Source organism: Bidens hawaiensis, unplaced genomic scaffold (genome assembly GCF_021521415.1).
Source record: "Bidens hawaiensis isolate Kalapana, Puna unplaced genomic scaffold, B.hawaiensis_p1.1 tig00018138_1, whole genome shotgun sequence".
NCBI lineage: Eukaryota > Viridiplantae > Streptophyta > Magnoliopsida > Asterales > Asteraceae > Bidens > Bidens hawaiensis.
Window position 1 is genome coordinate 4,430 of NW_027492743.1, and position 14,945 is coordinate 19,374.

The 14,945-nt window shown below is 35.4% G+C and overlaps 1 protein-coding gene across 1 annotated transcript; it reads right to left on the minus strand.

The window, feature by feature from the left end:
* Positions 1-1,938: 1,938 nt before the first annotated feature.
* Positions 1,939-12,374, minus strand: LOC143555506 (peptidyl-prolyl cis-trans isomerase CYP57-like). The gene is made up of 10 exons (XM_077045037.1): positions 12,145-12,374; positions 10,616-10,794; positions 10,438-10,539; positions 10,259-10,368; positions 10,009-10,150; positions 8,903-9,116; positions 8,732-8,771; positions 2,783-2,975; positions 2,547-2,681; positions 1,939-2,122 (listed from the first exon to the last, which is right to left on the minus strand). The coding sequence occupies exons 1-10, from the start codon at positions 12,362-12,364 to the stop codon at positions 1,982-1,984; spliced, it is 1,476 nt and encodes a 491-aa protein (XP_076901152.1). The 5' UTR covers positions 12,365-12,374; the 3' UTR covers positions 1,939-1,981.
* Between the last annotated feature and the right edge of the window lie 2,571 nt (positions 12,375-14,945).

Sequence of the window (14,945 nt, forward strand, 5' to 3'; positions counted from 1 at the left end):
TGATGCACATTATTGGATACCCGATCTATTTCCATGTCAATCGTTATATAATCATATATAATAAATCGTAAACCTATTTCAAATGCATATCCCATATTTACACAACATGGTTATGAAAATCCACTAGAAATGACTGGACGTATTGTATTCACCAATTGCTATTTAGCTAATAAACCAGATGATATTGAGGTTATGCACCACAAGCGGTACTTTACGATAATGTATTTGAAGCAGTTGTTGAATTCCTTACGATACGCAACTGAAAGTCTAAAACAAGTTCTTACTAATAGTAAAAGATGGCTTTGAATATAAGGGTTGTTCTTATTACCAGAGTGTTTTGAATTAGCCCTCTTGATCGTATTTCTCTCGAGATAAAGGAAAAAAATGTTCAATGAGTCTTTTCAAAGTCATCGTCCCAATCAAAATAATATTCTTGTCATAAGTCCTAGTGAAATGTATATTCCGTCAGATCGTGTGTGTATATATAGGAGTGGACATATTTTAAAAAAAAATAAAAAAAACTTGTAACTTTTATTTAAAACAACTAAAGTTGTATGAACTTAATATATTAAAATGCTAAAAATTTCGACCATTATTTTGAATTTGAGAATAGTTTTAGACTTTTAGATGATATCACCATTTATAGCTTTTAATATAAAGCAACTAGATTGATCATCAAAAATGATATCACCATTTAGCAAAACAATAATGCAACTCACCAGCATATTACTTGCTAATTTTATCAATTAATTTCGCACATAGATACTTAAAAAAAAAAACAAGTGGGACCCAGTAATAATCCATTACATAGGATTACCAATATTTGAATGATTGAAAACGAAGTGATACGTGTAAAAGCTAACGACTCTAGTACATTATCTAGCATTGTATTCATATTATGACGGGCCCCACTTTTAAACAACAAACCGTGTTTCATGATTTCAAATTTTCGCCTAGGTTGGTGCAAACAACCGAGTCTTTTGTGAGATACTCGACCTCAGATTGATAAGCCCAAGATGAGGTAAGTTTTTCTGAGCTCGAGTAAAGTCCGAGTCTCAAATAAAGCTTGTTTATTTATCGAGCTCGATCTCGAGCCTTAACGAGTCTTGTGTATTTGTAAGTTTTACCTCTTTTGGGGTTCTAAGCCTTAATTCCATATTGCAATGCCATGCTTTGACTCGTTTAAGGTACTACACAAGCTCGAGCCGAGCTTAGAATCGTTTAAGGTTTTCTAAAAATAGATTAAAAAACATATAAATTATTTAAGAAATAATAAACAAGTCGAGTTTTAAGAAACAACTCATGAGCCGAGCTCGAGCTTTAGAGAAAGCGCTCGAAACGAGCTAAGCTCGAGTTTGAGCTCTCGCAAATTAAAACGGGTCCAAATTCAGCTCAGCTCAGCTCAGCTCAGCTCAGCTCAGCACATTTACACCCGTAGTAGCCCATTGGCAGAGAACGCTTTTTAACACCCAATAATAGAAGTCTTAAGAAGTACAAGAAATTTGTATTTCAAGAAAAGGTCAAATTATTCTACAAAGGTGAACAAAAATGAGAAGAATGAGAAGGATTTCTAGCCACACAAGAAAAAACCCATAAAGAATTGTTCTTAAAAAATAAATAAATCAATCAAAACTCAAAATTTAATAAAAAATGAAAAATGTAAAAACACAAAAATGTTTCCACCACCTATCTCGTTCTCAAAAAAACCAAAACTCGAGTAACACCGCGACGTACATTATTTGATACTCGTTTCTATGTTTATACAAGTATCCAAAACTCGAGTAACACCAATTCACATAACATTTCCGAAAAGTGACACCATCATAATTCCCCACCAAGGCTTAAAACAAAACTCTCTCTTAAAAAAAGGACTTGTATTATAATATATCAACATCTAAGAAAATACATTAAACATTAGCAATTACAGGATGTTATAATGGGCCGACCCGTGACTCGCCACCGGCCAAATTTAAAAACCCGATCAAGTAAGAGATTTTCCGGCCCATTCGCGTTCTCTTTTCTTTTGCTTTGCTTGCATCTTGTTAAATTTTTCTTTTCCTTTCTCCAAAAGAGGGTCAATAACCACATAGTCATTCGGATCATTCCTACGTGTCATATTATCCTGCACATAACTTAAAGTTAAATAAATATATATCCTATAATTTTCAACAGAGTAAAGTGCGGTTTTCGTCCTTGTGGTTCGTTCAAATTTGCTATTTCAATTCAAAAGTTTAAAGTTTGTTATTTCGGTCCAAAAGTTTAAAATTTGCTAATTCGGTCCAAAAGTTTAAAATGTTCTATTTTCCTCCTTGGGGTTTCATTTTCGTTGCACTTTTCATCCTTGTGGTTTGTTAAAATTTGTTATTTTAATCCAAAATAAGTTCACGAGATGGACGTAAAGTGCTATGAAAATGGAACTCTAGGAACGGAATTAGCATATTTTATACTTTTTGACTGAAATAACAAATTTGAACAAACTACAAGGACGATAACCGCACTTTACTCTTTTCAATAACTAGAAAAGATTGAATTTAATAAGAACTTACCTTATCAGGTGCAAACTTCAATTTGCTTTTAGTCCAGTCAGCAAAATCGTCTTCTTTTTTACCCTCCGAGTCATTATTATTACCCGATGGAGGCCGAGAAAACATGGCTTTGACCCTTTCTAGTTTAGCTAACACCTATCATAAAAAACATGAGCACAAGTTAATCAGAACAGCGTCACATGTACATTTCACCAAAATAATATATTTAATTTAAATTTATATAATAATGTATATACATCTTCCTCGTGTCCTTGACGTCTGCGTTTCTTTTGCTTCATTAGTTGCCTTTCTCTTTCATGTGGATTCAAAAGCTGCAAGTCTGCATCTGCATTCGCCATACGCTCGGCTCTCACTTCTGATCCGATACCTTTTTTCTTCAAAGCCAACTTATCCACTTTTGGCCTATCATCCGGGCTTTCAGCTTTTGATCTTTTCATAAAAAAACAAGAAAACTGTAAGATAAAATGCACACGCACAAAGGGCAAGACGATGGTTTTGATTAGGCCTGTAAACGAACCGAGCGTTCGGTGAACTGTTTTTATTTAATAAACGAACGAACATAAAATTAGTGTTCATTTAATTAAACGAATGAACACGAACACATGTTTCGTTTGCTCATTTATGTTCGTGAACGCTCGTTTATGTTCATTTAAGTGTGTTCATTTATGTTTGTTCATATATGTTTTCTTATCTTTCTTTGTTCAATTACGTTAAGATTTTAAATGAACGGATATAAAAAAATACGAACATTCTCATTTTTTAAACGAACAGACATTAACATGAATATTTGTCCAATCAAGTGTTCGTGTTAGTTTAAAGTTAAGTGAATGAACACGCACATGCCCTTGTTCATTCAGTTCGTTTACAGGCCTAGGTTTGATAACGGGTCAAAATGGAATCGGTTTGAAACATGTTGGATTGGGTTAAGTGTCCATTTTTAATATAATTTATAAGTAATCAATGCGTTAAATATGATTGCAATATGAATCTAAATTATTTGATAAAACAAAATAGAAGGTTGTACGCACTAAAAGTAGAATTTGGACACTTTCCAAATGTTTCGGCTTGTTCCAGTTTTATGGGTGTGCAAAAAAACCAAAAAATTAATTGTAACACCCCAACCAGAACAGGCTGACGTGTCACTATTACAGATATCATAAAGTCGGAACATAACTTCAAATAGGTGAAACTTGAAACACACAAAAGCATAAGAGTTTTCTCATATTAGATAGACAAAGAACGGAAACCTAACGTATAAAAAAAATCCATAGGAAATCAAACCCAAATAACTCGGAAGCAAATAAAGACATTGGGATCGGTTCATGTCTTCCATTTCCTAGGTAGCCTCATGCTCAGAGTGGTTCTTCCAAAAAACTTTAACGAAAGGAACTAATCTTCTCGTGGGAGTTCTATTGATTCTGCTTTCGAGTTCCCCAATTTCGTGACTGATTATTGTAATTCTTGTCAGAACGGTGTCTACGTCTCGTGGTACCAAGGAATAATCGTTATCTTTGTTATCTTGGTTTTAAATTGCGCGCATCATGCGCGCATACGTCTCGTGGTACCAAGGAATAATCGTTAATTCGTTATTAGCATGTGAAATAGACTAATCACGACACTTTCCCCTAGCCATTTGCGATCATCATCAAATGCCTTCTGATGATGCTTCATATCATAATCAAAGTTCTTGACCGCCCGAACTATCTCATGATTGTCATTGGAACAAAGATTTATGATAAACTTCCTAACCCAGTCACATATAGGTCACTTGAAACTATTAGCTCATCATTTCCTTATATGATAGAAGAATACTTGCTCAGATATTCACTGCGATCGGCATCAGTAAAATACTACTAATAAAACAATGTGCCAAACTCATTCCAGGGAAGTGTGGCTGCATAGTTATCTCCTCCATGAACAATTTTTCAACATCTCCCACCACCTATGAGCATCATCCTCCAGTCCGTAAGTAGCAAGTCTGACTTTGAACACATCCTCAACACCCAGCACTTCAAACAATTTCTCGATATGAGCGATTGATAGGAATCATGATCTAGTATTAGTCTAAATATCATTTGTCTATTGTGGGAGGGGTTAAGTGCAACTTATATTTCTATAAATAGGTATTGATAGCTAATAGGGAGAGGAGAGTATGTTTTAGGTTTAAGATGGCATTGCCATGGCTCACGTGTATGCGGTGAGAGAGGGCTAGGCCCGGGAATATCTTGTAATATTTCTTTACGTTTATAATAATATAACCGTTCTTCCTTTTTATCCCTACTATCTTCTCTAAATTCAATATATAACATACAAACCTTATCATTGGTCTGACCTGCCTTGACCAGCCCACACCATGGTGAATCAACAAGCTCGTCTGGATATTCATGAACATCAGATTCAGCAACTTCGATCAGATATCACTGAGATTAAGGCTTCTCTCTCCACGTTAATAGCAGATCGGGAGGAGTCACGGGAATTTCGTAAGGTAGTTGTGGCTTGGATGAAGTCCCAAGAGAAGAGAACCGATGAGCGTTCGTCGGGATCTGGGTTCATCAGTCACGTTTTCTCAGATTCGGGTTCCAAATCTGACTTAGCCTCGACATTAACTTCCAGGTCTCCATCACTTCTTCCAGATCCATCTTCAGATCCGAAAATTGACCTAGCGGTGTATCGTTTCTCTGGCTTTATTCCTAATTCTCCATCTCTACTCGCTCAATTGGAGGCAATAATCACCCATTCTGAAGCCAATTCGTTTGGCGTGGGTAATGATCTACCCAGATCTGACAAACAATCAACCGACCATTCCAAATTGGGGCTGGTAGGTGATAATTGGGTCGTATGTCAGTTGGCTTTGGACCCCGGGGAGCAGAAAATTATTGTGGGCCAGGACTCTCCAGATTTAGGCCCGTTAGCCAGATTGGGCTTCAATATGGCTGGAAAATCACTACCGGAGGGGAAGACCGGATCTAGGGATGCCGCTCAGATCCTAGTTACTTCAATTGTGTTTCCCTCTATTGATTCGGGGTGGCAATTGAATTCAATTTCACATAAGGGCGTGACCATCCAATCTGCTGGTCGACTCGAGGGTTCCGAGAATTTCTACTGTAATTCTGTTTCAGCAACCTTCACCGACGGCAACAGTGGTGGCTGTGTTCAAAATCAGCGATCGACGTCTGAGTTGGAAAGGAGGTACTGTACCCTACATCTTGAATCTGGATGCCACATATCACAACCCCCATATAAACATATATGCTGGACTCGTTCTTTCAGTTCGTGTATCACCTCCTATACTATTTGTTCCCCCTGTGAGGATGTACCAGCTAATAACCCATGATTCTGTGACTATTATAGCACTTTGTAATTTGATTTTGGGCTTACATCTAACTGTTACAGCCTCCATAGTGCATTATTCTAGATCCTCTATGATTATGATTATGGTTGGCTGCATTTCACCTTTTGGGGTAGCGTTTCACGGAATAGCACACTGTTTGGTTATTTCAATCGTCATTGCGACCCTTCACTGTTATACCTTGATTTTGGTTAATGTTCGAGTTGTTGCAGGTCTGGTTATACAAATTTCTTCACTTTCCCATGGTTGAATTGCATGTTCTTGTATACCACATCCCTTGTGACTCAACATCATGGTCACGTTCCTCCTAAGTTGTTTGTTTTGGATCGGGAGCCGAAACCACCAGATCCTTGCATGCCTCAGACTTCATATCCTATCCAAACTCTTTGGCTAGTTTCCCTTCTTGAAGTGAGCTTGGGAACAAAGGAGACCTCTACTTGGATTTGGAGTCACTTACCGATTCCAGTCTTGAGGACAAGACTGTTTTGAAGGGGGGAGTAATGATAGGAATCATGATCTAGTATTAGTCTAAATATCATTTGTCTATTGTGGGAGGGGTTAAGTGCAACTTATATTTCTATAAATAGGTATTGATAGCTAATAGAGAGAGGAGAGTATGTTTTAGGTTTAAGATGGCATTGCCATGGCTCCAGTGTATGCGGTGAGAGAGGGCTAGGCCCGGGAATATCTTGTAATCTTTCTTTACGTTTATAATAATATAAGCGTCCTTCCTTTTTATCCCTACTATCTTCTCTAAATTCAATATATAACATATCTAACCTTATCAGCGATCCAGGTTTCCGCTTCAATTGGAGTAATAGCGGTACTAAACGAGTTATTCTTTTGCTTGTGGAAATGTTCAAGCCAAACATTAATAGCAACAAGAGGTGGTCCAGTGTTGTTCCCACCAGAGAGAGCTTAATGTATGTGAGGCGTTCTTATTTAAAAATACTAAAAATTAATTATACATGACATATTTTACTTGAAAATCAATCATAAAGATAAAACATATTTGTAAAACTAAACATGCCAGAAGGTTGATATGTGGAGAAGATAAACTTTGAATATGAAAATTAAAGAGTGGTTTGAATTAAATAGAGTGATAAATATATATAATGCGGTTGGGTAATGTTTTATAGATGAGCCCCAACGTTATTATTTTAAGCAGATGGCCCAAACAGCTACATTTTCAATCTAATTTGGACCGAATCACATGAGGCGCTGCCTCAAGGGCCTCACGCCTCGCCAGCTAAATGCGCGCCTCAGGGCGCCTCATGTATTTTAGCGCCTTACCTAAAATAAGGCGTTTTCAAAAACGCCTCGGGCGCCTCACGCCTCAGGCCTGAGGCGCGCCTTTTTAAAACCAAGTTTGGCTTGAACGTTTCCAAAAGCAAAAGCCGAAATCATTTAGTAACCTTATTACTCCAGTTAAAGCAGAAAATTGAATCCCTCATCGAGAAATTGTTTGAAGTGATACGTGTTGAGGATGTGTTCAAAGTTTGTCTTGCTACATATAAAATGAAGGATGATGCTCATATATGGTGGAAGACTTTGAAAATTGCTAATGGAGAAGATAATTATGCAGCCACACTTCCCTAAAATGAGTGTCACACATTGTATTATCAGAAGTATCATACTAGAAGTATTATACTGATGCCGATCACGGTAAATACTATGGGGGAGTATATTTCTATCATATAGGGAAATGACGAGTCTATTATGGAATTTAAGAATCGTTTGTGTCGTTTAGTTAGTTTTTTAGGCTCAATGTAGGCAAGAGCAGCAGACCAACAATTTCAAATGGGATTAATGAGATAGTTATTGCGGTCAAGAACTTAGATAATGATAAAAAGCATCGTCAAAAGGCGTGTGACGGCCAAGGGAAAGTTATAATCTTTAGTCTCTTTCACATGCTAATAATAATAAGTCCTTGGTACACCGAGAGTCCGAGACCGTAGACATCGTTCTGACAAGAATTATAAGAACCGGTCACGAAGTGAGGGAAACTGAAACCAGAATCAACAAAACTAGCGCAAGAAGATTAATTCCCTTTGTCAAAAAACAAAAGTTCTTTGGAAGAACCAGCCTTAGCGTGAGGCTACTTTGGACATGGAAGACACGAGCCACTCCCAATATCATATTTGTTTCCGTCTTAGTACTCCATATCGCAGTTATTTGGGTTTGATTTCGTATAGTTATTCTTTTTGATTTGTTAGGTTTCCGTTCTTTGTCTATCTGAAATATCATAAAACTCTTATTTTTGGTGTGCTTATAGTTTCGCATATTTGAAGTTATGTCCAGAATCAATTATGTCAAGATTTTGTTTATTTTCAGTACTTAATTCATTGAGACTTTGGATTTTCTTTCAGTTTGATTCAACTTGTTTGCTTTGTCCTAGGATTATGTTTCTTTTTATTTAAATGGCATGTGTTTGGCTTATAATATATGTAATAGTGACGCGTCAACCTGTTTCGGGTTGGGGTGTTACAGCTATTGTATCAGAGCCAAAATCCTATCCGTTCGGGATGGTGGGGCCAACCTCCTCAAGGATGATGAGTCCATAAGACCGAATTCAATCAAATAAACATAATAACGGGTTTAATCGATGACTGCATAAACCGAATAAATCGCTTGAATTCGGTTCAGTTAGACACATTTCTAAACTGGATCAGTTCGGTTTCGATTAGGGGAAAAAAATATCAAAACCGAACGATATCCGAACTGTTGAACATCCCTAGCCCGTTTAGATACTTTTATTTCTTTATTTGACCCGTTTAAGTTAAAAGATAGCCCAAATCCACTCTCATAAGTAAATAATTTGAATAGCTAAGTTTACCTTGGTGGAGACTTTTCTTGGCTTTTCGGAATGGAACTCTCTGAAATGTAACAATGAATATAAATTTAGAAATCAGAAAGCAAAAACGATGAAATCAAATTATTGCTTACAAAAAGATCAAACAAACATAGTCTGTTAAGATCATTAATTGGAAAAAGTGAGTTAAATTACCTTTTTGCCTTTTTGACTTGGATGGCATGTCTCCAAGCTCCTTTTTCTTTTTAAGTATCTGTAGACGCATCCGTGTATCAAAGTTTGCCTCGTCATCATCGTTGTCATCTGCTGAGTCAGCATCTGACTCTTTAACTAACTCTTCTTTCTTTGAGTTTAAAGCTTCTCTAACACTCATCTGTAAATCTCTTCTTGCTTTATCTTCTTCTGGATTCTGCACCCATAAAACTTGCATTAATAAAAACTTGGTCTTTCAAACAGAAGTACAGAACCACAAACAAGATAAATGTAATTAATATCAACCTAGATTTACTATGTTTCCTTTGCTTTGAGTCAACTGAATAAAATTTTCCTACAGTCAGAATCAGTGTCTCAGCCTCTCAGGTGTATGATATATGTTAACCGTCTCACATATTATTAATACTGCAACACTTCAGTTTAGCTAGGATAATGGGTTCAGCCCTTATGAATCTTTGGCCTGGTTATGCAACGTAGGGATCAAGTTATTAGCCCGAATCCGGCTATTACATATAGACATCTCACGTGATATTATTAACTATGGTGTTTCTTGGTTCACAAGTTCCCCTAAACAAATTAGTATCAAAAATCAAAACCATTAAATTCTTTAGGAGAAATGATAGTAGACGATAAAGTAAAAAAAAAGTTTAACGACCATAATTTTGGTTTCAAAAAGATACAGATTGAAAATTGCTTATACAAGAAGAAACAAAATGAACTTGTGTTGTAATCAAAACAAGAAAAGATGAATAAGAAGGATTGGGAATTGTTGGGTCGATAAGCACTTGGTGCGGTTCGGTTGTCTTTGCATGAAGAACGTTTGCACATCGTCAATGAAAAGACCATGTATGAAGTACACACACTCCTATTACTATCACTACAGCACTTAGCAGTTCATCAGAAGCTACAATGCTTCCCTTTGATGATTAACTGGGTAACTTTTTGTAAAATCATAACAGGCCAAATTTGGTTCAGTTCAACTGGATAAGTTTTTGTACGGTGCGGAATGGGCATGGAGGATTGAGTTGACCAGTTCTTTCAGTTCAATTCGATAACCTTTTTATGCATTAAAATGTACTTGTGCTTACTGATTGATCTCTTGCATTTTCTTCTTTCAAAAGACGAGGATCATTCAACACATCATGACTACTTTTTATCTTAATATTCACAGCTGCCAATTCTTTCTCCTCTTCTTGTGCTTCTTCTCCAAATGACAGCAAGTTCAGTTTTCTACAAATAACAAGCGATATCACAAAATTAAGAACCTTTATAAGTATGAACAGCAGTATCTAATATCAAAATTTTGAACCACTTTAAAGGCAGGATAAAAGTGTTTACTTTGTAGCCTTCTTTTTCGTATCTTTGTTGGCAGTTTCTGCAGTAGATGATGGCAAAGATTTAGCAGGTGCTGATCTTGGAAACACATCATCAAACGGGTTCCATAACATCTGAAATATAAATAATATAATGCTAATGACATGGAAAAAGATAAAACTAAATATAAATAGAATTTATACCTCGATTGAGAGGATTTTTGGAGGTGACTCAATGGGACGGTCATCTTTATCGGTTTCAATATCACCCATATTTAACAAGTTATATACTGAGTCTCCAGTAACCTATAAAGGATATAAAATTAATCAATATCTAAAGAGAGAAAAGGAAATCGATTATGTGTCAGTGAGGTGTAGTTACTTTGCCAAATATTGTGTTCTTTTTGTCAAGCCAATCACAACGATCCAAGGTCATAAAGAATTGACTTCCGTTTGTGTTTGGTGCATTAGAATTTGCACATGCAACTAAACCCCTGTGGTTGAATCTTAGACGGGAATGAAACTCATCGGCGAATGTCCCTCCGTATATACTTTCACCACCTGAGAATTCATAAACAATTATTATTTGCAAATAACAAATAAGAATTAACAATACTCACGTAACTTTTGATATAACTCATGTGTTAAAAAAAGAATATTATACAGTGCTGATGTTTTTCCTTTTCACAGTGGAAAGATATTCTTATGATTTGAGAAAGCCTTTATGTATTCATCAAAATACCCCTACAATTAAAACAAGTACCTATTGTCTTCCACAGATTAATAATACATATTGCAGTCACAACTCAATTGCCACTATTAAAAGTGTATATCAAAATAGTATGCTGCCTTCAATTCTACTAGTTTAAAGCTCTTTTAAATGCTAATTCAATGTATAATGTTATCCCTCAATACAAGAAGTCGTGCTGCACATTTCAGAGCATTTTGACTGTTGTTCAGAATTCAAGTTTCATAATTGCTCGAGTGCCAGTGATGCTTCCGAAAAGGCAATTTCCGCCCATTTAAACAGGCTCATTTGGGTTTATATTATTATGCTAGTGGGTCAAACAAGGCATGTTTGAAAAAATAGAAGCAGGTAGCATGATTAAAAAGTAACTCATAGCAATCTCATCTGTTTACAACTTCCTATTTGTTTGTTTAAAAGAAATTAGCCCAGGACAGTGGTATTTTTATATCCGTACAATGCTGGAACTCTCCACATACACAGATATTAGAAGAGAAAAAAGAACAAAATCAGGCATTAAAATATTAAAACAAACAGGAATCATGAAATCAATTACACGGGTTTATGCATAATCAAACGTTCAATGGAACAGAAGAATGGTTGGAGACCACACTCCATGTTTGCTTTCGACCATTGAGCATGTGATTATGCATATACCCATGTAATTGGTCTCATGATATCTGCTTTTATGCTATTTTTTGTTCCTTTTTTGCGGTTAATAAAATAGATTGACCATTGACTTTGGTGTTGGTTATTGATCGAAGCGAACTGAAAACTGACAAACTAACCACATGAACCAAACCGATTGGTTAACAAAATAGATTCGGTTTTGGTTTAGGCTATTAATAACCTAACCGAAGCGTTCAGTCGTTCACATTGTATGGTTTTGGTTATTAACCAAACTGAACTGAAAACCAAGAAACTAACCGATGACTTGAGTTTCCGTTTAGGCTAATAACCTAACCTGAATGTGCACATTGTAACATTATCTCAAGTAAATCAGGCCATAATGCGGTGTGTTAGTTAAAGCCCCATTGCCACCACGTCAAGTAATCTAACAAAGGTCCTTACTAATATCAATCTTAATTAGCTACAACAATAATAATGAATAATAATAATAATATACATCTAAATGAATTAAGGCAGAAATATTAAAACTGACTAACCTGTGCCAGTACCAGTGGGATCACCACCTTGAACCATGAACGACTTAATAATCCGATGGAATATAGTGCCATCATAGTATCCATCAACGCACAACTGCACGAAGTTTCGTACGGCTTTTGGCGCCTCTTTTGGCCATAACTCGATGTCAAGCGGGCCGTAATTGGTGTGGAGGATAACCTTTCCCTTGGTGGGAGGCTCAGATACGTATATTGAAGACATTCAGTCTTCTCTGTAACCAAGAAGAAGAAGAAGAAGAAGAAGAGACGAGTAACTATTTGACCCTATGCTATTGTATTGTTGGGTGGTTAAGACCATATGGGTTGGTTTTGGGCTTACGTTGTTTTCGGTCTTTTAGGTTTTTAAGGTTGTTTTGACTTTTGAGCATTATATTTTGGGGTTGTCAATTTAATGAATAGCTTGTTAATTAATAATGACTAATTAGTTATTATATTTAAATATTAGTTAAAAGTATTTGGATTGCGTTAGCCGCGGACCATTGGGAATAAATATGATAAAAGATGGGATCGTTATCAGCTAATTCGTTAGTTGCAACTGTTAGCTATCAAATTATGATAGTTTGGATTAATAAAACTAATACACTTTTTTTTTTTTAAATAATGTGTAAATAGTTATTCACGTAAAAAGGAAATACAACAATGCGTACACACACAATGGTACGCTATTTCTCTTAAGAACATGATTTGTTGAACAATTTGTTTTTCGGAGTTTTGATAACTTGATGCTATCAAGTATTTAGTCTTAAAAGGTATCCTTAAAAAGTTTTTTTTTTAAGTTTGCTAAAGGTGTTCATGTGAGAGGATAAGAATTATTTGATTCTTTTACTTTTTTTAATAGAAATAATGTAAATTGAAAATACCTTTCTTTGAGACCTAATATGTCATATTTGATACCAGATTTTGATTACTATATGGTAGATGTAGTTTGATATTTGGTTGTATTTTGCTCCAACGATATGTTTAGAAATTTAAAATTGGTATCGCTTTGCAAACGTAGGTTGTTGTAGTAGGTTGCAGACCAAGTGTTTTTGTAAATGTATGTTTGAGAAAATGCCTTTAGATGGAGATGGATCTGATTCTTAAGACGAGTATTTGACCTTGTTGTATGTTGGTTGGTCTGGGTTAGTTTTTGAACTTAAACCAAGACAAAGATTGAGGTTTTGGTTTTAGACTTTAAGTATTTCGTAATCGGCTTTATCATTTAGACTTAAAATTTAGATCAGTTTTGGTCTTAAACTTTAAAGTTTTTGATATATTACAAATTGAGGAGATAAAGGGTCATTATTTGTAGTACTTTAAAACAGCAAAACTGAGTTGAGGGACTTTTTCTTGTTTTTTTTTGCATGTGCAGGGACTTATATATACCAAAATTATGTTGAGGGACTTTCATGAAAAACAAGAGAGTATGTTGGTTTTTGTTATGATATTATCCCATAAAAATGTATATGAAACAAATAAAAATGTATGTTGGTTTTGCAAATCATGAGAGCTCAACTTCATTGTGTTGGTGCATATACCTTTACATATAGAAACAAATATGTTCGGATCAAAACAGGTCATGCCCAGAATATGTTCGGTTCAAAACAGGTGATGCCCAATATGAGTTTTCTTTATCAAAATCAATCATGCTTTACAGAACTCAATCATCAATTACTATTTGAATATAACTTCTTTTGAAAATAACATATGCCTAAGTGGTGATTTTAACATAAAAATTTATTACAAATAAATAAGAAAAAGTTTAAAAATACACTTAAAAGAATGTACTTTGCAAATGCAATTTTGACCAAGGAATAGACTTTCAAATGCAGGCTGCAATGAATCTTTCAGGAATGACATAAGTTTGTTGAAGTTGAGAAATAGAAACTTTCTGCAAAAAAAATAAAAGCAAAATGAATTTCTAAAAAAAAAAATCATATTGTAGCTTATAACATTTCTGCATAATCTTGTCTCAGTTGCATAAAAGTCATCTTCTTAGAGTTAAGTTAGCTTACACCATTATAATCAATACTAAATCCGAGTAGATTTTGTGCTATCAGGACAGATTCAAATCTCAAAATACAGTTTGAAATGTCACAAAATGGCTAAGAAGCCTACATCATTATATGAATATATACTAAGAAACAAGTAAAAAACACTACAAAAAACCAGTTAAAATGGGTAAATATGCGAATTCAAAAGCTTTAGTACATATAAGGGTAAAATAAATCAAAATAGGCAAATTTGCAAGTTTTAAATTAAAGATGATAAATATGCATTTGAATTTTTGGGTTGGCAAATATGTAATTAAATCAGAATTACATGGGGGTGCGTTTTTTGACTGTACCCGAATAACAAACCCGACCAGAAGCAACCCGAATAACCCGACCCTAATAAACTCGTAACCCGAACCCGAGAATAAAGATTCGGGTTGGTATTCGGGTTAAAATGTCCAAAATCGGGTTGACCCGAACAAGCCGAATAACTCAAATAGCTGGTTCTGATGTTTTATAAGCATAGGGTAACCACATGCTCTCAATCCTGGTTGTCATGCGTGCGCATTAATATTTGAGTTGAAGCATGATATCTTCATTCAATTCATAATTTAATTTTACAAAACCCTAAAATCTCTATTCCTTTTATATATTGATCGGTGGTTCTCTTCATTCCAAAATCCACAGCTACACATCACATAGAATCACACAAAGCAATGAAGCACCTATGCTATCAATAGCGGTGCTATAGCGGTTATCGGTCCGGCGGTAAAATAGCGGTTCCGATAATTGCGGCGCTATTTAACGCTA